The sequence below is a fragment of the Bacillus rossius genome, chromosome 18 (genome assembly GCF_032445375.1).
Source record: "Bacillus rossius redtenbacheri isolate Brsri chromosome 18, Brsri_v3, whole genome shotgun sequence".
Taxonomy (NCBI): domain Eukaryota; kingdom Metazoa; phylum Arthropoda; class Insecta; order Phasmatodea; family Bacillidae; genus Bacillus; species Bacillus rossius.
In genome coordinates this window covers 10986856-11014240 of record NC_086345.1, presented here as the reverse complement: position 1 = coordinate 11014240, position 27385 = coordinate 10986856, and the positions used below count along the sequence as shown (strand labels likewise).

The window sequence follows — 27385 nt, the reverse complement described above, 5'->3', positions numbered from 1 at the left end:
AGGTAGAAATGAATGTTTACTATTATGTCCTTCCTGGATGCTGTTAGTGCTTCGCCTGCTGTTCAACATCTTACTTGTGTCCTTCCACTCCCGAACCCGATATCAACACACTCAACCGAACGACCTCACAAACACCAACTAGCCGACCCCTGCAGGGCCACCAACCTCGCCACTACACAAGTCCTACACATTTACTCTCACAATTTAATACGACAGATATAAATTTGCTTGACAGGGATTTCAAGTGAAGAAACATTTTATTGCTGACTATTGCTTGACACAATTGTTTTTCTGAAATAATAGCATAATAATAATGTGACAAACTTTGATAAGAACAAGAACAGTATGTAAGTTTTGAAATGAGTAATGGTTCAAGTTTTAATGTAAGAATAATGTGGTAATGACGTCTTCATTTAACAACTTGATGACTTCTTGTTGGTTGTGCCTAATTCTGTAATTGTTATTTCAAAAATCATATGCATTAAAATGTTTAAGTAAATATGGATACTTGACAGATTTTAAATTATGAATCTATATGGTGAATGGTTCTTAACAGTTTTGAATATAACCACTATTGTTTATTTTGAACTTTTCAATGAAATATTGTGTTCATTAGAAAAGTTGGAGGGATTAGGAAACATTTCGAGTCCCTGCCCTCTCCAGCTTTCAAAAACAATTTTTAAGGAATTTATATGATGTTTTGACATTCAGATGAATAAACTGATTAGTATATGACTTCAAAGTTATAAACTGGTTTTTAAAACTGTATTTTGTCAATATTAATATTCCTGTAGATAATTTTGTAATGAGATGTCTCATTTACACACACACCCACCCTTAAACACACACACCCCCACAGAGAGAGAGAAAGAGAGAGAGCAAATACAGTAACACCCTGTTAAGAAGTTTTCAAGGGACTGGATGTTTAAAACTTCTTAACAGGGAAAACTTCTTAAAAGGGAAAAGTAATTTCCAACGTAAAAATTGATTTTACTCAAATGACATGTGCTGTATTCACACAAAAATACACTTACTATCATAGGCATGCTGGAATAACGGAATAACTAATTACATATTTTTTATCAGTAAATTGAATTATTAAAACTGTATTCAATTTAATAAGCACATTAAAAATAGTATTATGAAAAGACTAGCAAAAAAAAAAAAGCAATAACTAACATTTACAGTTTTAAAAAATATACGCAAATAATTCAAAGAAAGTAATAGCTGGCGGTATATAGGGATGGGTAAATGTCCAAAATTTTATCTATCGGAAATTTTCATGGAAATTTTCATGGAAACTTTCCATAAACCGAAAAACATAGGAAATTTTAGGAAACTTTGATGTTGGTTTATAAATAACCATTTCAGAGAATTAGACATGTGACTGTCTCTACTGTATGAAATTTTCATATTGTAAAATACAATATTCATAGTTGCAGTATTAAGAGGACATTAAAATATCTTTCGTTAGCGATGTAGAATTTACTGTGGGTGCTGTTCTAAATTAATTTCAACATTTAGGTGGAATTATTCTTTTTACAAATACAGTTCACAAATTCATTGCAAGTAGGCCTAATCAGTTTTTTAATCTGAAAATTATTTAATCAGCTGCTTTCAACATTACAAAAAGCTAATGTAGTGGAAGAAAAGTTAAGGTAAAGAATAATACTAAACTGCAGATTTAACAGAAATGATTCCTTCTGAAAAAACAATTACCTGGTCAATCACAATTAAAATATTTGACTACATAGATTTGAAAATATTAACACTATATGTATTATTACAATTTATCAACTGATTGGAAATAAAGACAAATAACCAAATAACTTGTAACAAATAGAACACTAAAAAAAAATATTGATCAACAATTAGTTGCATTCATAATAATAAATCATACATGTTACAGTTTTAACTGAATTGGAAACAAACATGTCTTTATTTAAGTCATATTGGGTCTTAGAAACCAATGAAATCATCATTGTCCTCATAACTGAAATCACTGTTTTCTTCCTCTTCTGTTTCATTGTTAGAACAAGATGCACTGTCTTCTTTTAAAACACACTGTGGTAGTTTTTTCTTCTGCTGTACTTTCTCACATTTGTCTTCCACAATGACAGTAATAGAATCTTTCCTTTCCAATTTTTCGATGTCCTCCAGGATGTTGTGACACAATTTCCAGTTGTGGGCAATGAATGATATTTTACCTGCTCTTTCAGTGGTCAAGCGGTTTCTTAGTTTTGTATGTATACTACCATATGTACTGAAAAACCTCTCTGTAGCAGCAGAGGTTACTGGCATACCTAAGATTCTGTTTGCTACTTTTGACAGCTGTGTATGACCACACAGACCTTTCCACCAAGTACAGGGTTCAATTTTACCTTTTTCAAGTGCCATCCAAAGAAAATCTTTGGCCCACATACCTTCTCTACTTCGGTACTGAGCTAACTCTGTTAAAACTATACCTTCTTCAATGTGTTCCATATCGGTTGAAATTTTGCATATATACTCAACAGCACTCAACTGTTCATCAGGTTTAAGTGTATGGCCTTGTGAAGAGGGGTCTAACATGCATGCAGCCAGATGGATAGGTTTCAAAGCAAATTCTTTCCTGGTTTCCATTTTCATTAGTACAATTTTCTCGTCGCTCTTTGAAAGTGGGGATTCTGGAAGTGACACTTTTAAAGCATCTTCAATTTCAGCTAAAGCTCCATGTGTGTTATGAATATTGTTTTTATCTGATTCTAATCATGAAATCCAGGAAACAACTGGCCGTAACAGGTTAGCCAATTTTTCAATTCTTACCCAAAACACATCATCATCCAAAATGTTGGTTTTAATGTCTTTTGAAATTGCATTACCAACTTTTTCGCTTACTGCTAAGGTCTGTAAACTTACTCTGTTGTTCATCATACTGTCTAAGCAATATAAGAAACTTCCCCAACGGGTTACAACAGGCAAGTGAAGGGTAGTTTTGTTACCTTTTGTCTCATTAATTTCAGAAAGTACTGAAGTTAAAATATTTGATTGTTTTAATGATGTCAACTACTCTTTTGAAACAATTAGAAACTGACTCACACTTCACAATATCATTGCATAAAAGATGTAGTGTATGTGCTATACATCCAATAGACACAATATGTGGAAATTCATTTTCTACCAGTTCACCTGCTTTCTTCATGTTGGAAGCATTATCACCAATAACCACTAAGAACTTTCTTGGATCATATTTCATCAAAATTGTTTTCATTTCACCAGCGATGTATTCTCCAGTATGACGGTTGTCTTTGGTATTAATAGAGTCTACAAACACTGGCTGTGGTGTGTTGATGATGAAATTCAAAATGCTTTCATTCCTGAAAATAAATAAAATTGAATTAGTGTTAAAATTATTGTAATTCAAAAGCAGTTAATATTAAGGCAATATAGTCCTCCTTAACACATTCACATTATTACAGTATGTCTGTTGTAATGTTCCCAGTTTTAGGCAGATTGTGTCAATATATAGCCACTATAAACAAGTGTTTTGCAGTTGACTGTCAAGACAAGCTAAAAAAAAAAAAAAAAGCAGTAATCTTATTACAAATGTGTTAATTACTTTAAATACATCATTGATGGTGTATTGGCGTGCGGTGTAACTGCCAAAAACCTCAAACTTTACTCTAGACAGACAGCCATACAACCTGCATGAACAATAACAGCACGCTTTTCCTGCAAACTCACGCCATTTTTTTTTTTAATTACCAAATACCATGTTAGATTTAAAAGAGTTTTGTGTTATTTGTGTAATAATATTTTAATTATGTTATTTATAATATCATAAACCTCTCTATATTTTCATTTTCTTTAACATAATTTTTGTCCTTAATTCAATTTTTGCAAGAGGTTTTTTTTTTACTATAAAACAGTTTTATTGTGAGGTTTGGTTATTTGTGGCATGGTTTGATACACTACTGCAACACCTTCTTATAAAGTTCATAACATGCTACAATAATGTACTTTGTGTGTGGCATGGCACACTGATTTGGACATATTGTAAGAAGACTTATAAAAGTGAATATCTTATGTAACCAAAATTTTAAAATTCTCAATTTTGAATCTTTACTGCTTTAGACAAAAACAGAAAGTGCAGATTTTTATAAACAAGTTGGTGCCTTTTATAAAACAAAGTTAAATGTGTTAATAGTTGGTTAAAAACTTGATTAAAGACTGAAAGTGACTATTAGCTTTGTAATATACACAGATTTCTCTGATTAAGTAGACATTGAGTCAAGGAAAATATGTTAATTCTCAAGATCATGGTTACATTAATTTTTCTTTAGATAGGTTTTTTGGTTCTGTGAATTCTGCCTTACCTCAGATTGCTCCAGCCATCGCACTGCAGAGCAAGGTTTCTTGCATCAGCTATTATTCCTTTAATTCTATTTTGAGTTTTCGTGTTGGCAGACTGTACGCAGGGCGAATTAACTTAAAGAATTCTTGCCACAGTGGATGCTCAACCATTGATAAAGGTGCTCCACTAACATAGATAGCTTTAGCCAGCAACTCATTGGCTTTGTCCTGCAAAACAAAAGATTCCATTACTTGAATTAGTTGTACTATTTAAAAAATTTTTAAGGTTTATATGGAAGACATGTTACAGTTTCCTTTTCTTTTAAAGGAATTTTTCAGTCACTTATATACCTATCACTGATTTAATTTTTAATTTATATTTACAAAACATGTTATACCTAACTGGTTCACAAGCTAAAACAAACATAAAATACTAATTTTTTAAAATTAGTTCTGCACTACTAATGATGCATCTTAAACATATAAATTTAAGATTATGTTAAAAACATTAGTAAATCAAGCATAACGACTAGGCACAAGACAAGCCTGTATTAAAGTGACACTTACCTTAGCTGTTGGAGTCATATGGTCGAGAAAAGAAAACATTGTTGAATTTACACTGTGTGAGTTAGACCATATTGGCCTAGTTGTATTAGTACTGGCACTAGTTCCTGCACATTCTGAAGCACTTGAGACTGCAAGTTGTAAAGATGATGGTGAATTTTGTGTTTAACTGTAAATCTGAGCCATATTTTCACTTAAGTTTACTGATGAACTTGGACCAGCAGTATTGCACACTTCGGGACATGTAGTTCCATTTGAAAGTTATTTTTCTTGTTTTTCACTTCCCAGAAACTTGGATTTGATAGTCAAAGGACATTTTGGACACTTTTTTATGTGCCTTACCATTCTTGTACTGTTTCTGAAGTATCACACATCACAAAATACACAGAACACTTTGATTTTTCCTTGAACTGATTTTTCGGAAAAATAACTCCAAATATCACCTTTAATCTTGCCCATTTTTCATTAACCAGATAACACTTATAAAATTCAACCTCAAAACCAGCTATACTAGCACAATGCGTCTCGTGTAGCAAGCACAACAGGACTGACTGTTTAGCAGTAATATGTACAAAATGGGTTTAGTTGGGAGAAGACTAGAAGTGTGAGAACAGAAACAATATACCATATATGGCAAATGCTCAAAGCACTTTATCTTATCTTCCTGGAAGAAGAGTGGAAACATGAGAACTAGTGTGTGATTTGAAATTGATATAAAGTTTGAAGTACCCAAAAGTGAAATTCAATCCCACATTTGTCTCGCACAAAATTACAAGGTAAACACACAAGAAAATTTTAACAGAAATTTTACCAGCATGGTTTCCCATAATAAAAGCATTGAGGGAGAATATTATACTCTTTACTGATATGGTTGATGTGGATAAATTAATATGCTAACTAAGCTCTTATTAAATCTGCAATGATTGCATAACAAATGTAAGAATATTGAATTACAGCTAAAAAAAATTCAATGTTTCCCAATGTTTCCACTTTTTTTCAAAGTTTCCATGAGGTCTGTAAATTTTCAATTTTTGAAAGTTTTCGGCAGGAAATTTCCGACTGGAAACTTTCCACTACCCATCACTAGCTGTATATGGTAAACTTAGTTTTCGTCATGTGACTTGAATTGGAAAATTGGTGTACTGATGGAACAGCCTCTAGTCCCTGAGAATGCAAGCAGATGATTGGTCGTGCGGCATGCGGCACAGGTTTCGAAGATCGTTGCCGTTTCTCATTCGTCAGTTAAGCCACGAATGGGGAAAATGGTCTGCAGGTGGAACAGCCTCTCAGTCCAAACAAACGCAGGCATATGATTCGTTGAAATACACACAAGTAACAGCATGTGGCATGCGGCGCAGGTTTCGACGATCGTGCGCGTTTCTCATTCGTCACTCGAATGGGGGAAACGGCGCACAGATAGAACAGCGTGTGGCGTGCCGCGCAGGTTTTTTGACGGTTTTGTTCTGTTTAAATTAACTACCGTATTGGCCCGAATATAAGGCAACCTGCAGTTTCAGGAGGCCAAACAAATGTAAAAATAATTTTGGTAGAAATTAATATGAAAATTCATTAGACATACATTTTGTGTTGATAAATACTTCTTGCATTTATGTATACTGCATTTAACTTCCCGTTTCACTTAAGCTACGTATTACTATTTAGTAGTGTGTTAAACGTAACAAAGCAAACAAAGAATGCAGCTTGCCGGAACAAAACAAGTGGCTAGCTGCCATGGTGAAGCATACGGCCATGAATAACTTTGGTGATGTGACCGCAAATATTTGTCCATATTATTCTCTGACAGTCTCTCTGTCCTATGAATTTAAAAGAATAATCTATGATAAATATGTTGTTTGAAAGGTTTTTACATAAATAAAGAGTGGATTACTGTGCAATTATTAAAATAGCTTTTGAAGCAACGTACCAAATTCCTGTAAATATGGTGTCTTCGTACGTGTTCGGCAATGTTCGTTTTACAACAAAGAAATATTGTGGAAAAACAGTTGGCAGCCGTGAATTTCCAAACATTACATCCGAAAGGTTCTTAACATTTTCTGTTTGTAAACGTAAACAATCGTTCTGAAAATAGCTGTGACTCTTTAGTACAAATATTTCTGGTAAAAATCTGAAATTAAATTACCATAAATGTTAACACGGGATTGTACACGAACAAGTACAAATATGAATTGTGAAATAAAAGGTTGCCATTTTGAGATGCTTCAACATTCACATTTTTACTCAAGAACAAATATTTTAATTTTCAACTTTAAACAACAGTGAATTACTGCAATATTGGGTGGATTTATCATTTTTCTTGTGTGAGGAAACAATGTTTTAGTTAATATAAAAAATCGTGAACATTTTGTTTAACAATGTTTCTACTGTAGCTTTCAGCTTGGAACTAATGTTTGCGGTGCTGACGTGTTGGGTGCGAAAATAAGGCGACTTCACATCTCTCGTTTAAGTAAAAATGCTCGCCTTATATTTGGACCAATATGGTATTAAACATTTGGAAATATGTAAATTTTTAAAATTAACCTTAAAAAATGTTTAAAAGCTTAAAGATAAACGTTATTTTATTTTTTTCCCACAAATACTGAACGTTATATGCAGGAAGCATATATAAAGACAAACGTTATGAAAGGGAAATATTAACATAGGGATATATGGAAGTGATCAAGGGAATAATTTTTTGAACTTAATAAACGGCAAAACGTGTTACGCAGGAACGTCTTAAGCGAGTTTTACTATACACATTAGGTTTCAATCAATTATAATTCAAGATGGCAGTAATTAAATTCACTTATTTTCTTTCAATACCCAACCAATTTTATAAACATTTTATGTATTAGCTACTGCTCAGTATAACCTGCGTAACACTGTATGTATAGAGTATTGCAAGTACCTGCAGCTATAGGGTGCTCTTCTATAGTTATCTCCTTCACTTGTTGCTTGCACAGAGTGTAGTCCTGGCTGGCAGAGGAACTGCCGGGTTCTGGCTGCCAGCTGTCTTCACACTGCAACACAACCACCAGCCATGTCACCCCAGCACCTGACGACTTAGCACACCTGCCAATATTAGTAATATTAGTGGTACTACACATGTGAGTTGCACTCTACAATACTACTAGCACATCTGCAAATGTTAGTTACAAGACTACTAGTTTACCTGTCACCATGAGTCGTACACTAAAAGTATAACTGAACACTTGCCAATATAATTTGTACACTACAAGACTATTAGAAAATCTGCCAATATGATTGGTACACTACATAACTACTAGCAAAACTGCCAATATGCTAATATAGTTTTATTAAAAAAAAAAGAGATAAAAAAATCTTTAAAAGACACAAACGAAGGGGAATTTGAAGAATTAGGTGGAGTTGGAAGTGTGGGATTTTTACCCACTAAAAACAACCACCCTCTTCTAACCCTCGCCATGAGCAGAGGGCGGCCAGACTGGAAATAGTATCGTATTACTTCAGTCTGGCCCCTGATGCGTGCAATGCGCTCAGCCGTTGTTGGCTCTTAATAGCTCTTCGCGCTTCTGCATCTTAATGATTGTTTCGGCTAGGTCAGATATTACACACCATGCTGTTTCGGAGTCAGGCTGTGCCGTTTCATGTTTCGGCACTCGTAAAATAGTAAAATTATTTTTGTTTTCTGTACCTAATAATTATTTTATATTGAGTCTTATAATGTTTACTTGTGTTTAATTACATTTTAAACCTAATTTAGTTTTTTTAAATTTAATTTTATTAATGATATTTACTTTAAATTTTTGTATTATATTCCATCAAGCACACAATTCTATTTTTTGTTTGGCTTCAGTCAAAACCTTCCATTTGTTCGCCGGATGTTCTGTGCTAGCCTAAGAGTTTTTAGTAACGCCCGCCTGTCCGCCGTGTCCTGGCGTGCTGTCCACGTGATTGTCAGCAGTTGCTTGCAGTTTCTCCTCGCTTCTTCACGTGATTTCATATAAAAAATCTGTACTCTAGACCATTTTTTTTTCCTAGAGAATTTTTTTTAGTACCGTCCACGCAACTTGGTGGCAGTTCGGTAAGCTTCCGAGGCTCCATTGTTTTAGAATTACTTACCCGCTTCGTCCGTTGTTCTCGGCATTTGCCAAGATGGCTCCAGTCAGTGATGGTGGTTGATTAATGTACTTTTCCGCACCATAGTTTTTTTTGGTAGACATCTCACGTAGAAGTGGTGTTTTTATTTGGTTTTAAAAGATGACGTGAAGTTCAGTGTAAATTTCTTCAGCCTCCGATTTCGGTAAATCACGAGAAAGCATGAGAGAGAGTGAGAGTATTTTTTTGTTGTTGCCTTTTTTTTATTTAATTTTTGTTTCTCTGCAACCTTATTTTGCAGGAGGTTAACGTTTTGGATCCTCTTCAAGTTCTTTACATTTTGGGTTATTCTTTAACCTACCTTCAAACATTATGTATTGAATCTATATCCTGTCGGCCCGGGAAGCACGGTTCTGCGCCGGCTGCTGTACAAGTTTTCGTCTTGAACATGTCACGGATATTTCTCATCTTCAGCTAAGTCCGTTCCTTTTTTTTAATGAATTTTTATTATTGCTTGTCGTCCAAACGTTTCGTCACCTAACGCTTACAAAAGAAAAAGACTTTCGTCGCCTAATGTTGGGCAAAAGATTTTAATTACCTAATGTTTCCAAAAAAGGACTTTAATTACTTAAATGAAGTATTTTTGTAATATGTTTTGTTTTGTTCCTGAAGAAGTTTTTAATCTACATGTAAAGTTATAGACTCAATTAGTAAAATCCTAATTATGGATATAACATGATATTTAAATTTATTATAATAACTAAATAACTAATATAAAGTAATTTTTAACATTATTAGCCTGTAATTTGGGTGCACCCTAGGTTTACTATTGATAACAAATATTCCATTTTAATGATAATTTTATGATTTTTGTTTACCTCTTCAGATGAGTCATTGTTTTTTTTGTTTAGCTTTAAATGCATTTTCTAACTAAATATATCACCACTAATAGATGAAGATACGTATGTTGTTGTAATTTACTAAACTAAGTTCCTCTGGACTTACGTAATTATAATTGATGAGGTGTATTCTGTTGTGAGGCTGGTTTATCCTGACACGTTTCCAGTCAAGCATTTTACTTACATAAACAAATAATTTTATAATATCAATATTTATTTCATTATAATTTGGTAGCAGTAACAAGTCAAATCAAAATCAAATAAATAATAATAATAAACAACCAGTAGTCACAAGGCATAGATGCAACGATTGTCTCTGGTTCGGGTGGATGGTCGAATGCTTCCCATGCTTTCTGTCTCTCCTCGGCCCGACACTTGCACCTAAAGACTGTGTGCTCGGCATGATCCCGCACTCTCTCACAGTAGTCACAAAACTGTGTTTGCTTGTGACCCATTCTGTGCAGGTACTCATTGAACTGCCCGTGCCCTGACATGAGTTGAGTCAGGAAGTAGTTTAGCTCACCGTGCTTACACAGGAGCCATTTGGCCAACTTTGGAATTAGCCTCGCAGTCCATCGCTTTTAGTCGAACCACCTACATGTCCACTCAGCGACTGTATGCGTTCGCTCGTTCTTGCGTATATCTTCACTCAGGGGGTCGGCTGCTCGTCTTTGGTGCAGCCTCTTCCTCTCATGGGCCATTATGACTATGGAAGCTGCTCTCAATAGCACGAGAATTGGGTCTTTGACAACTGTTCGGTAGGCACAGACAATGCGGCGGGCAGCTCTTCGTTGGACGGAGGCCAGCCTGGATTTGTAGCTGCGATGTACCAGTCTATCTGCCCATACTTCGGCACCGCGAGCAATACGGAGTGGAACGTGTTTAGCAGCAACTGCCACTTGGCATATCTCGGGCCAACTAAACAGTCTCAAACTATATACACAGTCGGAACAGATCGATTGTAAAATTAAAGCAAGTTTTCTATTGGCTACTGAATTCCGTCTAGTCACAGAGAATTTTCTTTAGCATGTTTGAAGTTCTTGCTGGAAATGTTGGCATCGTGATATTTACATACAAGCCTATTTGTTTATTGATTACAAACTTTTGGTTGGTTTTGAGTTGACTGGGGTACACGCGGGTACACATGACAATGGAAAAGAAAATTTCAATACCTAAAAAAAGTTTTTTCTCTGAAAAAGAAAAAAATCATCCTTGTCGATTTGGTGCAAGAAAGACTGTATATTTTAGTGTGTAAGAGAACTGATGGCGTGTTTTGTAAGCAGAAGGAAGAATCTTGGCAAGAATTGCCATCATATTTTAAATAACATTATGATGACAATTACCGTACTTCAGGCATACCTAAAAATATATCGGCCTAAATTTCCTGTAAACTATTGTAGCCCATCAAAATATCAATTGTAAACAAACCAGTATCTATGCAAACACGACTACAAAACACAAAAAAACAAAGAAAAATACGAGGGTTATTTTTTTTTCAACCTCCGATCGGCTGTAATAAAAAAAGGGGAATGAATTGGGAAATTATTTTAATGTCAAAAGAAACGTACATCTTTACTCTATTTTTCCACATAATAACCGTGCAGATTGAGGCATTTGTCGTACCGATGCATCAGCTTCCCAATGCCCTCTGCATAAAATGATGCCTCCTGCCTATTCTGCCACGTTTTAACAGTGCCCTGCAGTGTGATTACAGTTTCATTTCTCCATGGCATGCCCATTAATCGATACCCTAATCGCTCATACACGAATCGACACGTCTTGTAGTGTTTACCACCTTCCACCAACCATGTGGAGCGGCCAACTCACACCTCAGTTGAAGCTTGGTTATGGGAATGTCAACATGGCTGCAACGATAAACTGTACTGCGAAATGCGAGCTGCGTGGAGTCATCCGTTTCTTACAGGCAGAAGGGCACACTGCAGCAGAAATCCATCACCGAATGAGTGTTGTGTACGGTGAAAACTTTATGAGCGATGGCGTTGTGCGAGAGTGGTGTCGGAAATTCCGCGAAGGCCGTATTGATGTTCATGATGAAGGTGGCCAAGGAAGGAAGTCGGTAGCAACAGATGAAACAGTTCAGAGAGTTGATGCAGTTGTTCGTGAGAGACGTCGATTCACGATTTCAGAACTGTCTGAACAATTTCCGCTCATTTCAAGGTCAGCCCTATACGCCATTGTTACAGACAATCTCGGATACAGGAAAATCTGTGCCCGATGGGTACCCAAGATGTTGACTGACATCAACAAGGAGTGGCGAATGGCATCAGCCTTGTCGTTTTTGCTGCGTTATGCAGACGATGGTGAACACTTTTTGACTCAAATTGTGACAGGTGATGAAACACGGATTCATTTCGATAATGAAGAAACAAAACTTCAATCACAACAGTGGATGCACACCTATTCTCCAAACAAGCCGAAAAAGTTCAAACGGACATTCAGCACCAAGAAACAGATGGCTACAGTGTTCTGGGATCACCAAGTGGTGCTACTGGTTGATTTCATGGAGCCAGGGACAACAATATATGCTGCTGCATACTGCGCGACACTACGACGGCTAAGACAGTTGATACGCAACACGCGGAGAGGAATGCTGACATCTGGTGTTGTCTTGCTTCATGACAACGCCCGACCGCATAGTGCCGCCGTAACACAACTCCTTGCAAGATTTCGATGGGAAGTGTTTGATCACCCTCCTTACAGTCCGGATTTGGCACCGAGTGACTATCACCTTTTCCCCACGTTGAAAAAGTGGCTTGGAGGACGACGCTTCAACACCAATGATGAACTGCAGAGCACTGTTAAAACGTGGCTGAATAGGCAGGAGGCATCATTTTATGCAGAGGGTATTGGAAAGCTGGTGCATCGGTACGACAAATGCCTCAATCTGCACGGTGATTATGTGAAAAATAGAGTACAGATGTACGTTTCTTTTGACATTAAAATAATTTCCCAATGCATTTCCGTTTTTTTATTACAGCCGATCGGAGGTTGAAAAAAAAAAAAAAAAAACCTCGTACGCAAGATCTCGGATCCAACTGCTCTGAACCATAAATTTTGGTGGTTCAAACAGAGGTTCACCTCAATCCTCTGTCAGAAGGTGAAATCGAATGGTGCAATCCGTTTGTGTGTCGATCCTGGTTCATTACCTCATATGATCTCGGATCAACCAGCGATCTTCAATGGTGCAACCGGCCCTTAGTGGAGCTCGCAGCGGCTAGCAAAATAAAGGCGCTCATAACAGTTTTGTTCTTAACTTCGTCAATAGATAGAGTTTGTTGCCTTGAATTTTAAACGCACCATCGTTTAATGTGTTTTGTCATGTCTTTAATTTTCGTTTGTTTGTGCCGTATGCGTTTCTATACCATTTTGGTGAGTTGTTATGCGCATGCCCGTGAAGGTTTCTGAGACGGTATAACTATTTTGCAATAGTTGGAGCACAAATCATTTCAAAAAATGTGTTTTTTTTCATATTATATAGCGGCACTTCGTATGTTTTGTTGTATAAGTGCGCACACGACAAATTTATTTAAATATAAAAGAGAGACAGAGATAGAGTGATATATATATATATATATATATATATATATATATATATATATATATATAGAGTGAGATAGAGAGAGACAGAGAGATAAGTTGAGATGGAGCGAGGTATAGAGAATGAAATGGGTTAGATAAAGAGATATATAGATGTATAGAGCTATATAGAGATTTATATACAGAAGAGATAGAGATAGTGGGAGTTATATATGTAGATATAAAGAGATAAATAGAGATAGAGAGATACAAAGATATATATATATATGTAGATAGAGATAAATATATATTTAGAGAGATGGATAGATGATTTGTATATGTGTAACTACTTCAAACATATTACAAAACAAAACTGAATGAGGTATTGCAATGCATGCCGAGCATTAGCTAGATAATGGAATCTTTTCAATATTAGTAATCTCTTATTTTTAAGCTTTTTTCTATAGTGCTTTATAGAGTCTAGACTACATACAGACCACCAATTTTTAGATGTATACAGGTAAATAACTATACACTGGCAGAAAAACGTCTTTCGGGATCTGAAAGTGATATAAATTATTTTGCACACTTGACATTCAAATTAAGAAGTCAATTACTAACTACTGTACATCTGATTTCGAAAAAGGTCCCCTTCACCCTGTGTTCAGCCCGGGTAACGCTGGGTACTGCAGCTAGTATTAAGATAAAACTTCACAGAAAAAAAAAGACAAAATCAGCTTATGTGGGACAAACGGAGTCAACGATGAGACCAAACAAGCATATGGCAACACAAAGACGACAGCACGGACATTAAATGTTTAACATATATGTAAATAACAAGCACTAGATTTCCGTAAAAGGAACTTAGTCATGGAAAAATTAATATAACAACACAGACAAACACAGTGAGCTAACAATGACAAGACAGATTAAATGAAAGCCGAAAACAAACCAGAACAATGCAGCAAACATATAACCACAGCGATAAAGGTAAAAACGTTCTATGGACAAAACGATTATAGCAATGACAAACACAGATTTCCATTGAGAACCGTTGTGACGTTTCGGGAACTGACATCTTTTCCCTTCATCAGGCACAATCAGACTGTTATTGGACATTCGAAAAAAATAATGACCCCCCCAATCTCAGTGTTCCAATCACTTGACTTTCCTTTGCAAATGCTGTAGCAATGGTGTCATCCCAAATGGACTTACTGTAAACTGCCCTGTTACCAAGATGTCCTTCATAATTTTCGCACATAAATCATGACTTTCATTCCTATTTTTCCCCCATTAGAAACAGTTTGTTTTCCCACTCTTAAATATTGTGTGATTCTAGTTAATGATTCACCCGCATCAATACGAAATAAGGCTTGGTGATACAGGCACTTTATGTTTATTAGCCATTAAGTTGCTCCTAATAAGTGCACACAATAAGACTCTGGCACTCAATAAAAATGACTGTCACAAGCACATTCACTGTAGGGAACAAAACAAAACAACTCGCAGGTATAGAGTGAGTCACTCCCCTGAATACAGGCGATGAGCAGAAAACTGGTGACAAGAATTCTGGCAACTGAGGGCAAGTGGACCCTTTCTTATCTTAGAATTGTATTGTCTTCTTTTCCAGTGCCACAACATATTTTATCATTTTTTATTTTTTTATCCGTCCAGATTAACCTGATGTCCGGACTAGTGCCCTGATTAGCAGGACTACTGCATAACAAATAAAATGAGTTAATTTAATAAAAATGAAATTACACTTTATGTGTTTATTTATGACATTATTTTGGGCATTACTTGAGTATTGATATAAAGTGAAAGTATAGAAGAAAAAAAATACATACAGGAAATGAGGTCTTATGTATAAGCTGTGTTTATGATTTTTCCCTTAATTTATACTTTCCAGCAATACTGGCAATGAAACAATCAATATTTTGATCAGCTGTGTAGCATTGTTCAAAATGTTTATTAAAAATTAAAAGCAAACCAAATTGTCAATTTTTTTTACCAAAATATTCTCAGAGAAATATTAGGAACTATATAAGTTGCATCAAAATACTAAACCCGTAATAATTTTGTATGAACTTTTATGTATACCAATCATGTTATTAATCAGGAGAATGTTATTATGCGGATTGTAGTACACTTTACTAAATAAATGCACATATCTTTATTTTATTTTGACAAACAGAAACAATATGTAAGTGCAATGTGAAAAAGTATGGTTATTACAAACTTCATTATTACAAAGTGGTTAATTTACTGAACCCTCAGATTTGTATTAATGTGGTTTCACTGTAAATGTATAACAGAGAAAGCACATGTATGACATGAGATTATAGAAAATAAATAAAAAAATTATAAAAATATAATATGTATTTTTTAAAGGTTTTTCTCCAATGAATGTAGGAACATGTCTCTTCAGACCAAAATGTTGGCTAAATTTAGCAGAAATAATCAACAAGGTACAGAGATAGTCTCTAGTTTGGCAGACATATTCTATAGAATTGAATACCTCAATCTTATGAATGGTTTGTTCAACATTATAGATATTTGGATTTGGAATAATAACAATTGAGTGTCTGGTAATATATTCCTTCCGGGATATATGGCGCCAACTAACCATTGCACTATCAATATTACTAACCTGACCAGCTAAATCTACCATGAAATCAAAAATATTAACTCTGTCAAATCTAAATTTAAAATGCTAGTTTCTTTGGCCACGTTTCATTACAAATACACCAATCCCTCACTTAGCACGACTAATTCGTTCCTAAAAATGTTCGTGTTAATCGAAATCGCGTATTCTGAAGCATTAGTCCCCATAAATATAAGGCTAAATTATTTAATGTGTTCCAAGATGTGTAGGGAAGTAATCTTTACGTAATATAAATGCGTTGAATAATACTTGAAAATGCATATGTCATATCATTTATCTTTTTAAGCCTACCACCGAATACGTTAGATAAAGAAAACATGGCACAGTGTAACGGGAGATAAGTGGTAACATATTTACCGTCAGTCAGCAGATTGGCTTGCCCGCCCAGGCGTGACCTTCAACACGCGCGTGCGTCTGTCTGCCTGCTGTTGCAAGCAGCTGGATCCTTTGTTATTACGTTTAAAACTTAACAAAATTAAAACACTTTTATGAAATTAAGAACCGGTTTTATATAACTTTAAAACACACTGCCATTTGTAAACATTTAATTTGTTATGCACACCTCTTATAAAAGCGGCTATGTAAACAAATCAGTTAACAGATAAACAGATTTAGATTTTCCCTAAAGCACAAACATAACATTAAAATACAGTAAACTCCTGGTATATCGCGGGTCAAACCATGTCCCCCAGTCAGAAATGAATAATAATAATGGAATAAATGGTTGACAGCCGATTAGGATAATTTTGCGTTGTAACTAAAAAACTAAGCATTGGGCAGAAAAAAGCCTAGGCGTAGAAAATGTCCGCAGTAAAATTCTAAACAAGATATCTCCGTACATTATTCCTCTATCTTGTAGGGTTTTCAAATTATGGTCCAATCCAGCCCAGTGATATTTTCTGAAACACTAGTTCTTAACGTCGCTTTATCTCACAAATGAAGCATCGGACAGGGGACCTGATAAAGCCCACCGTCCAGCGACATTATCCAGCGTGACTCGGCTGGGGATTGATGTTGGATAGGCTTGGTTGTCGGCAAGCGCTGGGTAGGGAGAGGCTAGCCGAGAACATGGAGAGAGGTAGAGATTAGAGCGGGCAGAAACACCAGGGGGAGTGGGGGAGGGAATGTGTTCACGCAGCACACAGGCAGAGCATGAGTCACTTGACTGAGCAGCGTCGCTGCGTACAAGGCAAAATCAGGTAGTCCGGTGTTTAAAATTCCACTCCAGAATCTTAATTGGTACTTTACTGGACATCTGTATATAAATGTTTTGTTACAACTTAAACCTACAGACGTAACATTATTGGGTAATTCATTGTATTATACAAGTTCATCTTTTTACTTTGGTATAATGTTTTAACATTAAATAGTAAAGTAAATCGGCTAGCGTATTTTTAATCTTTGCCCAGGAATTCCCAGTGGTCCAATATTTACGTGAACCATACTGTACCACTTTTGCCGTGAGGTAGTAAACAAGTCCCGGAAATGTTTATGTGTAGCGGTCTTCCGACCTTTAAACAGAGGCTGGGGAATATAACACTTGCCGATCCGAGCCACACACACTCAGCAACTCGACACAGCGTTTGGTGAAATAAGTAAAGACAAAGTTTAACACGGTTTTTAATACGGCGTCACTGATTGCGCTAAAATTAAATTGGCGCAATTTTTGTTTCCCACGTGTGACCATTTATAATTTACTGTAAGCATTGACGTCGTCCAGGGCTACGCCCCTCCTAAGCCCGATGTGACCCGTCCACGGCAGCACCCCTCTCCCCCCACCAGCACCCTCTATTTCAAACGTCCCGCCGACGGCGAGCGTGTGTAGGTGAGTGTGTGTGTTGCGGCCATACAAGAGGCCAGTAATTAGAGTCGGTGCGGCTTCCCCGTAAATCCTAATTATTAAATAAGAATTGTCAACCTTTATTTTATCTTTTAATTCCCAAGGGTCGTATGTTTGCAGGTCCATTTTTCTAAACAGACGTTACAGCGCCACAAGCGACCGCTAAGAGAACTACCAAATTAACTTTTCATTATTGTAATTCTTTTATTTAGCTTTGTTAATTAGGTGGAAGGAGCAGAGGCAGTAACTTAATTAATACTGGTTTACTAAATGTTTATTCATATTTCATTGTAAGTAAAAACGGAAATTGAACAGCTAACGGTAACGGGAGCGGAAGGAGGCGCCATGACATCCCCTAGCCAGGTAGTCTAATCTTGGAACCGCCCGGAGTAGGACGCGTGCTGTACCTCGTCGCCTTCAATACTTGGTAAGAACTGATCATTTAGCATCCGGCCGTGTAATAATTTTTCTGAATCGCTTTTAACCGCTTCGAGGCCTACTCCGGGTGGAAGACTCTTTAACATAAATATTTTTTCCGCTCAGACGGACTTTTGAAATCGACTGCGTTGCGAATCGTAGGTCAGGCCACGAGGTGACCTGGCCCTCCTCTAAGCTGATTCATGCCGTTGGCTTTTTAACCGCTTAATAAGTAAATATGTAAGAGGAAGGAGTGAATAAAACTCGGGCGCATTGAAGTCTCCATCTTTTCATTCTAACCACGTGTGTCCTTAAGGAGTGTATGGCGTGTGGGACGCCTAGAGCCCACTTGGGATAATTGTTTCATGGTGATAGCGTACACGACGCTGAGAGCGGGTGTTAGGGCCACCGTAGGTGAATAGGGTTGCGTGTCTCGCCCCACACGGGCGACGTCACGACCAGGAGAAAGAGTCTCGCCGGGTCCACGTGCCCACGAACCACGTGGTGGCGCCCACAACATAACATCTTTATAATTCAGCAACCCAGTGCGATAGCAGCATGGATAATAAAGTTTAACCACTTGACACGATAGACGATTCTTTATTTTTTATTGTACGAATGCTAGAATCGTTTTTTTCCTGTATCTGCGGCCTGCTTCTACAAAAGACAAGCTATCTGTAAGTAAATCTAGAATTTTTATTTTGTCAATCAAACTCGGTACTTTGCGATTCATATTCGGTTTGAAGTATCACTACGGCCTTTCTTTTTAGAAGACTTTGACCACAGAATCGTGTGTAACCGCACACACTGCACTTACTTTGTTACGGACACTGACGAAGCAGATACTGTGGCTAACACCACGAGACTGGCAGCAGCAGCTTGTGTGCCGCACGTGTGTATGGCGGCGTGTGGCGCGCTCGTAGGCCGTGCGACAAACTGTGCGCGGCACGTGGAAAAATAAAAACAATTCAACATTTAATATTTATCTTTAAAATTTATTATTTTTATTTTTTCACCCGTGTTTAGTGGAAACAGCGGATGCAAAGTCCGCACAAAGGCGGGCCGTCTATACTGTGCGTGCATGCCGACCTATTAGAACACAGGCGGTGTTTTATGCCTTTTGACCTTGGTCACATCGAAACATCGCGGTTATGCAACAACGCGGGTAAAAGTTATGTCCCCCGACAACCGCGTTAAATAGGGAGTGTACTGTATGTACAATATGTACATATACAAAACATAAAAGTTAGTTAAATATTTTCTGGGGTGAAATTAACACTATCATCTAGCTTTTTTTTTAAAAATAACGTGTCCAATTTCATCTGCTTTGGTTTCTGTACGGTACGGCCTGGTCTGCAGCCGGGCATCAACGGTACGGCCTGGTCTGCGGCCGGGCATCAACGGTACGGCCCGGTGTTGGTTTATCTGCGTGCGCATCTCTTTCCCCTCGCATTCCAAACCACTCTTCCCCCCTCGAATTCCATACCTGACGTCGCGTCGTTTCCAAGATTTTTTTTAGCCTGTGGCGATTTCGTGCTAACTGAAATTTACAGACGTGCTATTCGAGACCAGGGCAGTAAAATTTACATCGTGCTAACTGAATTCGCATTAATTGAAGACGTGCTATGCGAGGGATTGGTGTATATGAATGCGACTCCAAGTCTCATGATCGACAACTAATATTTTAACATAGAAACATTCTTTACAAGGCCCTTCAAGATTACAGACACAAATAGATAAATATTTCAAATTCCATACGTGGAGATTAGTCAGTTACATTAAGTAATATGAGAGTGTAGGTTAGTAACTCTGTATACTATAATCAATGCAAGCAATTACAGTCTGACTAAGCTCAGTGTAAGTAAAACAATTATGAGAATCTTTCTCTCTAGGGTACTCTAATATGCTAACTGTTAATACAGACATAAACTGAAGTTGACACTAAATATAGCAAGCAAAACATTCAACAGAGCAATTACATTAATCCAAGCAAAATAAAACATTGAATAATATGAATTGGGCAATCTGAATGTGGGGAGATGGAATTTGTAATATTACGAAATTACATAAACATTTCACAACAATCCGTCTCAGACTCAATACACCAGTACGAATACATACCGTTTGATGACACATATACATGAATAATAATTCAATTAAAGGATATATCGAAGCTAGTTTACGTCGCTGTTCCGGGATTGCGTACACGAAGATGCGTTACAGTTTAAGATGACCTGTAGCTTCTCGTAGAATGGTGGAAGAATGCGGTCTCGTCAGCAACCGTCCCTTTCGTGTGTTCCGCTCGAATTACAGGTCAGTCCTAGACGATTCATGTGGCTTCTCTTCAGAAATTCTCGTAGCAACTTTTTATTGTAGAACACCGTTAACTTGGTGTAAAAGTCAAAGTCTATCAACTTCTTTTCGAAGATCACAGTAGAATCTGGTTCAATTATTTTGTGGTTCAATCCATAAAATGTAGTAGGTTCGCTGCATTAGCCACATCTTGAGTTGCAAAATGTTTCATACCTATTCCATTGTAGCAAACGATAATTTTCTTTCACTAGGTCTCGTTGTCAATTTATAGGTAATAAATAATAGTTTAAAAAAACTAAAAAACAAACTTTATATAGAAAACACAACTGAAAAATAGAAAATAAATTTTAATAAATTTGAATTAAGAATAATGTAAATTTTTTTAATATAAATGAATAATAGTGTATATAAGAAAAAATGTATTTTATTTTAGAAAAAGCATGGGGTGCTTTTTAAGATATTATCGAAATGTTAATCCTTCTACTCATAATGTCAAAAAAATATTTATAACTATTGACACCATGCACCCCACGATTTTATTTTAAATATAATACATTTTTTTCTTATATACACTATTATTAATTTATATTTATTAAAATTTTTTACACTATTCTTAATTCAAATTTATTAAAATTTATTTTCTATTTTTTAGTTTGGTTTTCTATATAAAGCGTGTTTTTTTAGTTTGGTTTATTATAATTTAAAGTGATACTTCTTTATCGACTATGAAAGAAATTTTATAACAATGTAAAAAAACTTGATAGTTATTACATCAATTTACTATTAAAGTAGTTTTTGAATAGATATTAGCTGCAGTTAAAATAAAATCGATAAATATTGTTTTATCTCATAAGTGTCTCTAGATGTGGCTCAATTTTTTATTTATTACATGACTTTACTATTAAAGTGAATTTGAGTAGATATTGGCTGCTTCTAAAATATATATCCAATATAGCGTGTTGAAGAACTACAGTACTCAATAATTTCAATATCCTGCCATGAAAATCAATATAATCGGGAAGTCATTGATGTTTATTTTAAGTCAGCATATCTGATGGGTGAACATACTTGGCATAGTTTGGAGTATTTGTAACTGCTTGGTGTACATTTGCAGGTTGGTGTTCGAGTGGAATTTCAAAAATCTGCCCATTAGGTGTAGCTATTGAGGATATGCATATGGTGTTTGATTTCCCATCTGCTGTTGGTTTCACAGCAAAATCAACCTCAATTTTTTCATGTTTCGTGAAATATTTGCACATAATGTTGTTTTATAATAATGTTTCACTCTTGGTTAATTGGTAGGGATGGTGATTTTTCGTTTTCGTGAAATAGATGCGAAAATATGCTAAATTATATTTTTTCCGCTATAAAATGCAAAATATAGACTATTCCGAGATAAATGCGAAATCAAGGTAAAAAACGTAGATTCGTCTTCACTCTACACAATTTATTTACCGATTGTATTTAGTTTCAGTTCAGTATCAAAAGAAACCATCATTTTATGGCGTATTCAGCACAAGTATCTTATTGTCGCACGTCATTCACAACACTATTGTTCGTAAATATTGAATGAAAAATGGCCATCCCTGCCTCGCGATTGTAAACAAAGCAAAGAACAACTAGCTGGAAGAGTGTCCGTCATCTTGCATAATACAAGTTTTTAGGCCGCCATATTGCGACATCTCTGCTTCGCCGCGCTAACAATTATAAGTCCCATTTTCTGGCTGTGTTTCACATGAAAGCAACGTTCTTGTGTAGTCTGTGGAAGGTGGTGTGTTTACAAATACGTGCATACTCGTGAATGTTTTGTATACTGTTATTTCTCGTGGTAAAAATGGGACGAAACGTAATTTCCATTCGCGATCGCACAAATGAATACAAAAATTAACAGTTCTACGAAAGTGATACAAATATTTTAATGTGCAATTTATGTAATCGCCGTTTGGAGTGGAAAAAAAAAAAGATGTACTTGAAAAGCACATTAAATCTGAGGGACGTCAGGCTGCAAAAAAAAAAAATAAATAAATAAAAAATACACAGAGAAATCGGATGAAGAAAAAAAGTCAGTAAAACGGTAAGCAAACGGTTTCTGGCATGATCGAAAACCAAAAGAAGGCGAAAATTGAAAAAACGAGTTTCAATAACATTATTTGTGCACTCTACATCAACTATGGCCATGAACACGGCTAAAAAATATTTATTTTAATTTTAAGTATTCAATTTATTGCACTCATAAGTGCTAAAAAGTTGTTTGGAAACCTGCCAAGATAGGCCATGTTTGTAGTTGTGTTAGATCTTTATTTCTGTGGTTGTTAATAATTAATATGTGTATTATTTAATGCTTTTTAAAGATATACTTTTCTTCAGTAATGTAAAATGAGAGAATGGGCTAAATCTTGTTTTTAAAAATGCTACAAAATGCTAAATTTCAAATTCAAAATGCTAAATGTTATTATTTTAAATGCTATAAATCACCATCTCTATTAATTGGTAAAATGAAACAAAGACATAATTGTGTTTCTCTATTTAACGAAAGAAACAACATTTAAAGCCCTTATTTCAGGTACTTTTTTTCATATTTTTACAAATATAGATAATATTCTCTTCAAGAAAGTATATTGTTTACAATAATCATAACCCACTCTCACTTTTCATTTAATTAAATGTCACAATATTTAGTAGGCTTTGTTTATATCGCGCCAAAGACAAACTGAAAGAAAAGAGTTCGCACATGAGCGAAACTGTTTTCTTTAGAATGTGCGAACTCTCTTCTTTCAGTTTGTCTTTGGCTCAATATAAACAAAGCCTACTAAATATTGTGAAATTATATAAATTGACAAAAATCTTATTTTACAAATTGAATAATGGAATAATCTTATCAAATTAGTGTATTGTCATCGGTCCTCAATAATTCTACAAAGTTTGAATGAAATCTGGCCGTTTAAAGTGGGTCAAAATCGTACCCAAAGGCGTCGGTTACAAACATACATACAAACAAACAAACAAACAAACATACAGGTGAAGCTAATATAAAGCGTGTAATTACGCCGACAGTACTTTTGAAAAAAATATAACTTCAATAAATAAATATATTGCAAACGGTAATACCTCTTCATTTAACTCAAAGTCTTACTTCAATTACCAATTACATCCAAATACTTAAACACGCCCTTACACTTTATTTACCCAAAAAAGTCAGTCTTTCCTTTTTTTCAATTCCTTTTACCATAGCACAAACATGACTTTTGTCTTTTCATCATAGACGTTAAATCACTAATGGATAGAGCAATTAATACAAATGTAATTTCGCAAATAATTATTATTTATGGTCGGGATAGAATAATAATAAAATATTCAATATTGTCAGATGTAATATCACAGAAGGAATCAATTTTCTCCTTTGTGTGTAAGAGAGTGCCGTGTCAGATGCCTCGACGTGTTAAACTTAGCAGAACATACAGAACAAGAGAAAAATATTTCTCCAGTGTGTGTAAGAGAGTGCTGCTTCAGATGACTAGCTTGTCTAAACATAGCACAACATACAGTACAAGAGAACGGTTTTTCTCCAGTGTGTGTAAGAGAGTGCCGCTTCAGAGAACTAGCCTGACCAAACTTAGCAGAACATACAGTACAAGTGAAAGGTTTTTCTCCAGTGTGTGTAAGAGAGTGCTGCTTCAGAGAACTAGCATGGCCAAACTTAGCAGAACATACAGAACAAGAGAAAGGTTTTTCTCCAGTGTGTGTAAAAGAGTGCTCCTTCAGATGACTAGCTAGGCTAAACTTAGCAGTACATACAGAACAAGAGAAAGGTTTTTCTCCAGTGTGTGTAACAGAGTGCCGCTTCAGAGAACTAGCCTGGCCAAACTTAGCAGAACATACAGTACAAGTGAAACGTTTTTCTCCAGTGTGTGTAAGAGAGTGCTGCTTCAGAGAACTAGCATGGCCAAACTTAGCAGAACATACAGAACAAGAGAAAGGTTTTTCTCCAGTGTGTGTAAAAGAGTGCTCTTTCAGATGACTAGCATACCTAAACTTAGCAGAACATACAGAACAAGAGAAAGGTTTTTCTCCAGTGTGTGTAAGAGAGTGCTGCTTCAGAGAACTAGCATGGCCAAACTTAGCAGAACATACAGAACAAGAGAAAGGTTTTTCTCCAGTGTGTGTAAGAGAGTGCCGCTTCAGAGTAACAGCATGGCTAAACCTAGCAGTACATACAGTACAAGAGAAAGGTTTTTCTCCAGTGTGTGTTAGAGAGTGCCGCTTCAGAGTAGCAGCATGGCTAAAACTAGCAGTACATACAGTACAAGAGAAAGGTTTTTCTCCAGTGTGTGTTCGAGAGTGCCGCTTCAGATAACCAGCAAGGCTAAACTTAGCAGAACATACAGTACAAGAGAAAGGTTTTTCTCCTGTGTGTGTAAGAGAGTGCTGCTTCAGATTACCAGCAAGGCTAAACTTAGCAGAACATACAGAACAAGAGAAAGGTTTTTCTCCAGTGTGTTTAAGAGAATGCTGCTTCAGAGAACTAGCCTGGCCAAACTTAGCAGAACATACAGTACAAGTGAAAGGTTTTTCTCCAGTGTGTGTAAGAGAGTGCTGCTTCAGAGAACTAGCATGGCCAAACTTAGCAGAACATTCAGAACAAGAGAAAGGTTTTTCTCCAGTGTGTGTAAAAGAGTGCTGCTTCAGATGACTAGCATACCTAAACTTAGCAGAACATACAGAACAAGAGAAATGTTTTTCTTCAGTGTGTGTAAGAGAGTGCCGCTTCAGAGTAGCAGCATGGCTAAACCTAGCAGTACATACAGTACAAGAGAAAGGTTTTTCTCCAATGTGTGTTAGAGAATGCCGCTTCAGATTACCAGCAAGGCTAAACTTAGCAGAACATACAGTACAAGAGAAAGGTTTATCTCCAGTGTGTGTTAGAGAGTGCCGCTTCAGATTACCAGCAAGGCTAAACTTAGCAGAACATAGAGTACAGGAGAAAGGTTTATGGTCTGTGTGTGTATTAGTGCGTTGCTGTATTCCAATACAATTGCTAACACAATAATTTTCTGTGGATTTAGGGTGACTGTTTGTGGGGCATGATAATTTTATGGGGTCAGTGTTAGTCACTTCTGGCTTGATTAAGATGCAGGTGTCTGGTGAGTCTTGGGATCTGTGTCCAATGCATCCTGATGAAGTGTTGCCATGGTAACCCACACAGCTGTGTGGATCATTCCATACATCTGCTGTGGCTAGAACAGAAACAAAAACATTTTATATGTTTAGAAAAAAAAATGAAATGAATAAAAATCATTTATTTCCATGACCTCAATTATTTTATACTAGTGTATCAAGGGGCAGAATATTGCTTATATTATATATTGCTTATCAAAATATCTATAAAAAATATTTTGGTAAAGAAAATACCTTATTATATCACTTGCCTCACAGAAACAAGATTCAATGAAAAAAATATAAATTCGCGTTTCTTCAGTTACCAATCATATCTTTAGAAATGACAAGAAAGCTCAAACTCACTTTGAATAAAAGAGGAGAATTTTTAAATGCAGTGAATAATCATAAATATTAATCAGTTTAACCTATAGATAAATTTAATTTCCCTGGATTTCTGTGGTTACGAATTAAAATATCCCTTACAATCATTCTTACTCATAGTAATATTTATTAACTTCTAGAGCATTTATAGCCTTTTTAGATATTCATAAAGATAAGCTAGACACCTGTGAAATAACTTAGTGGTCATCTTGAGATTCCTACGTTCCCTGTAGAGACCCATCAACTAAATTTAGACTTTTCTGGGTGTGGGTGGCCACACCGCACATTCCTGTGAGTGAGCTCGGGGCTCACTTGGGCCAGCGCGGCCTAAGGTAATAAGTTGTGATCTGAGATGTAACTTCATATAGGCTCACTGGTAACAAGCTGGTAGGTATGGGCTTACTCTATGTCCTTCCTCGAAGTTAACGACTAAGATAGGACCCAATGTAACAGGTCCATGATTTGAAAGGGCCTCAGTAGTAGATGATGTGAATCAACAGTTTAAGTTCCCTCTAGTTTGCGGAGAATGACATTATTAATGTAATTGTCTTGTAAAGTTACTATTAAATATTAGAAAGATTAAAGGTGTTAAGGATTTTGATACTCACTCGTTGATCAATTAAGTTGTTTAACTAAAATGTAATTAGGAGTTCCCAATTTTAAGCAACCTAAAACAAAAAGAATGACGTGTAGAATTTATAAGTGTGCTTTGTTATTTAAAAAAATTTTTTGTTAATTTGTTACTATCATAGTGATAATTATTTTTAAGTAAATTTATTAGTTTAATATTTCACCAAGCACTGTGTACTGGGTGCTTATCCTACACCCTTAAGGTCCTGGTAGGAAACATTTGTGTTCATTAAAGATAAACTACTACGAATATAAACCTCTTGCATAACTATGCCAAGTGAGTGTATAAAAGTGAGAGGTCCTCCAAGTAAAGATCATGACAGCCTGTTTGACATGTCAACTTATTTATTGACCATTTAAGAATTTTGTTTACTAATTGATTTAGCCTTCCCGCTACATTTGGTGGCTTACACAAGTTATTTGATCTAGAAGGTTCATGTGGCAGAAAAAATTTAACAAGAGTGTGTGTTGTAAAAGAGTGTAGAAGTTAGTAAAAAGTATACTAGTTTGCTTATTTTCAGTAACTTTTAGGATATGGTTTGTTAGTCAGGTTTGACAGTTGAAGTGTAATTTTAA

The 27385-nt window shown here is 35.9% G+C and overlaps 1 protein-coding gene and 1 long non-coding RNA gene across 5 annotated transcripts in view; both read right to left on the bottom strand.

The window, feature by feature from the left end:
• Window positions 1–27385, bottom strand: part of LOC134541314 (gastrula zinc finger protein XlCGF17.1-like) — a 95318-nt gene that overhangs the window by 22701 nt on the left and 45232 nt on the right. Inside the window, exons 5-6 of one of the 4 annotated variants that reach the window (XR_010076602.1) lie at window positions 22097–25875; window positions 7802–7913 (exon numbers count right to left, since the gene is read on the bottom strand). Coding sequence is in view for 3 of the 4 variants with exons in the window: in XM_063384715.1 (XP_063240785.1) it covers window positions 7802–7913; window positions 25754–25875 (234 nt within the window). In the remaining variant the exon portion in view is untranslated. Of the gene's footprint in view, window positions 1–7801; window positions 7914–20449; window positions 21223–22096; window positions 25876–26787; window positions 26848–27385 lie in introns of those variants that run through there. The other 3 variants (XM_063384715.1, XM_063384716.1, XM_063384717.1) reach the window with 3 other exon arrangements.
• LOC134541315 (uncharacterized) lies at window positions 3841–7788 on the bottom strand. The gene is made up of 2 exons (XR_010076603.1): window positions 4900–7788; window positions 3841–4560 (listed from the first exon to the last, which is right to left on the bottom strand). It is a non-coding gene; the product is annotated as an uncharacterized LOC134541315 (long non-coding RNA).